Here is a 2,009-nt window from a genome sequence, read left to right on the forward strand (position 1 = left end):
GGTGCCCGCAGTGCCCTGCCCACCCCCTGCCCGCAGGGCAGGTGCAGGCAGGAGGATGGGGCCCCGCGGGCAGCGGCAGGGTCGGGGCTGGTGCCCGGGCTGAGGAGATGGGACCACCGGGGACTGGACCCCCTGCAGCTCCCGGTGGTCTGAGCCCGAGGGCCCTGCGGCTCCTCGCTGAGGATGCTCTGGGGCAGGAGCGCAGAGGGACCGTGATGGAAGTGGTGACCCCTGTGCTGGGATGTGCCCGGCTCAGAGCACAGGGGCTGGGGACACGTTTGTCCCCCTCGGAGAGGCCGTGCCCTGGAGCGCATCCCACACCATGGCTCTGCCGGCATCTCCCCTGCACCCAGCCGGCGGCTGGGGGGGTCCCTCTGTGCTGCCCCTCGGGGCCGGGGTCCATTCGGGGCCAAGTCCTAGAAGACATCGCTGGCAGGGAGGAGGCAGCTGCCGGGCAGGCTGTGTGCCCGGCTGTGGTATTGGGCTGCTTGGGGAGGGAGCTGAGGCCGCCCCTGCCTGCAGCGGGAGGGAGGGCGCAGGGCTGGGGCTCCGTCCCGCTCCGGAGGGCACTAGCTCTGCGGGAGGGCTGAGGCCCCAGGGCTGTTCCCCCGGGTGGTGGTGGGTGCCTGCCCTGGACCCCCACCCTGCCCAGGGGTGTGTGCCCTGGCCGTGGCCGGGGGTCCAGCAGCTCAAGGAGCACCCTGAGGACCCATCCTGCAGGAGCTGCCCAGCCCCTGCCTTCCCCGCCCCCCCTCCCAGTCACAGACACCCTGCTCCCATCCTGTGGTGTGTCCTGGCATCTGCGGGCGGTGTCGCTCTGCCTGAAGAGAACCTGGCAGGGTCAGCATGGCCACCAGCAGCACCCTGCCCAGGGCTGCTCCAGCTGTGGGGCTTCCCATGCCGTGTTGGCCCCAGCTCTGGGTATGGATCCCGGCTCCTGCGGGAGGCTTTGCTCAGTGGCACGGCTGGTGTTCACCCTGCCTGGCTGTGGCCTGGCATGGCGCTGGGCCCCGGGGTCTCTGCCCTGCCTGGCACACAGCGGTGGCCCTGTGCTGCCCCAGCCCAGGCTCCTGCAGGGACTGGAGGAGCCTTGCAGTGAGCCAGGTAGGTGCTCAGCCCCCCGACTGCCCCGATGTGGCCAGGCTGGGGTGCGGGCATGATGCTGCCCTGGCTCACAGAGCCCTGCCAGGGTCCCGGGCATGGCATGTGGCAGAGCCCAGCCGCCGGCCCCTCTAACCCTGTCTCTGTCTCTTCCTACCCACAGGGAGTAAAACCCAAGGCGTGGTGCAAGGTGTCACCTCAGGTATGGGCCCCTCTGGCTCCCCGCCGCGGTACCCCTCTGGCCGTGAGAGTGCGGCCACGCTAACGAGATCAGAGGCTAATTGAGGGGCTGATGTCACCCGGCTAAAGCCTCTTATATAACAGGGCCCGCAACGAACGATTTGCGGCGGCTGCTCACACTCCATGCCCAGCTGCAGAGCAGCGTCCCGGCCCCCTCCCCTCCCCAGCGCCCGGACAGGGAGGTGGGGAGGGCCTGATTCTGCCCAGAGACTCCCCACCAGCCCCCCCTGGGTGGTTCAGGGCACAGTGCCATGGCTGGGCACCCCCCCCTGGCACGGGGGGGGGGCACTGATGGGCACCCCCGGCTCTTGCAGTGGCTGAGAAAGCAAAGGAGCAGGCGTCCCAGCTGGGCGAAGCGGCATTCTCGGGTGCTGGCAACATTGCGGGGCGGCCACCGCTGGTGAAGAAGGAGGAGTTCCCTGCGGACTTGAAGGTGAGACCCCCTGGCCACTGCCATGCCCGCAGGGAAGCTGGCATGTCCCCAGGCTTGCTGGGGAGCTCCTCGGCTGCTCCCCAGCCCCGCGGGAAGGACCCCAAGGGTCCCCAGCTACTCTGCCTGTGCCCAGGGCAGGCAGGCGTCGCTGCCCCGAGTGTGCCGGCTGCGTGCATGGCTGCTGCAGACGTGTGCGTGTGCGGGCTCCTGCATGGCGGCCGGCGGGGGGGGGGGG

General features: G+C 70.3%; 1 protein-coding gene across 1 annotated transcript in view; it reads left to right on the plus strand.

The window, feature by feature from the left end:
* The first annotated feature begins 923 nt into the window (after positions 1-923).
* The window catches only part of SNCB (synuclein beta), a 2,890-nt gene continuing 1,804 nt past the window's right edge, over positions 924-2,009 (plus strand). Inside the window, exons 1-3 of the mRNA XM_009286024.1 lie at positions 924-1,104; positions 1,265-1,303; positions 1,656-1,774. Of these exons, the coding sequence (XP_009284299.1) occupies positions 924-1,104; positions 1,265-1,303; positions 1,656-1,774 (339 nt within the window). The remainder of the gene's footprint in view (positions 1,105-1,264; positions 1,304-1,655; positions 1,775-2,009) is intronic.

Source organism: Aptenodytes forsteri, unplaced genomic scaffold (genome assembly GCF_000699145.1).
Source record: "Aptenodytes forsteri isolate BGI_AS27 unplaced genomic scaffold, ASM69914v1 Scaffold54, whole genome shotgun sequence".
NCBI lineage: Eukaryota > Metazoa > Chordata > Aves > Sphenisciformes > Spheniscidae > Aptenodytes > Aptenodytes forsteri.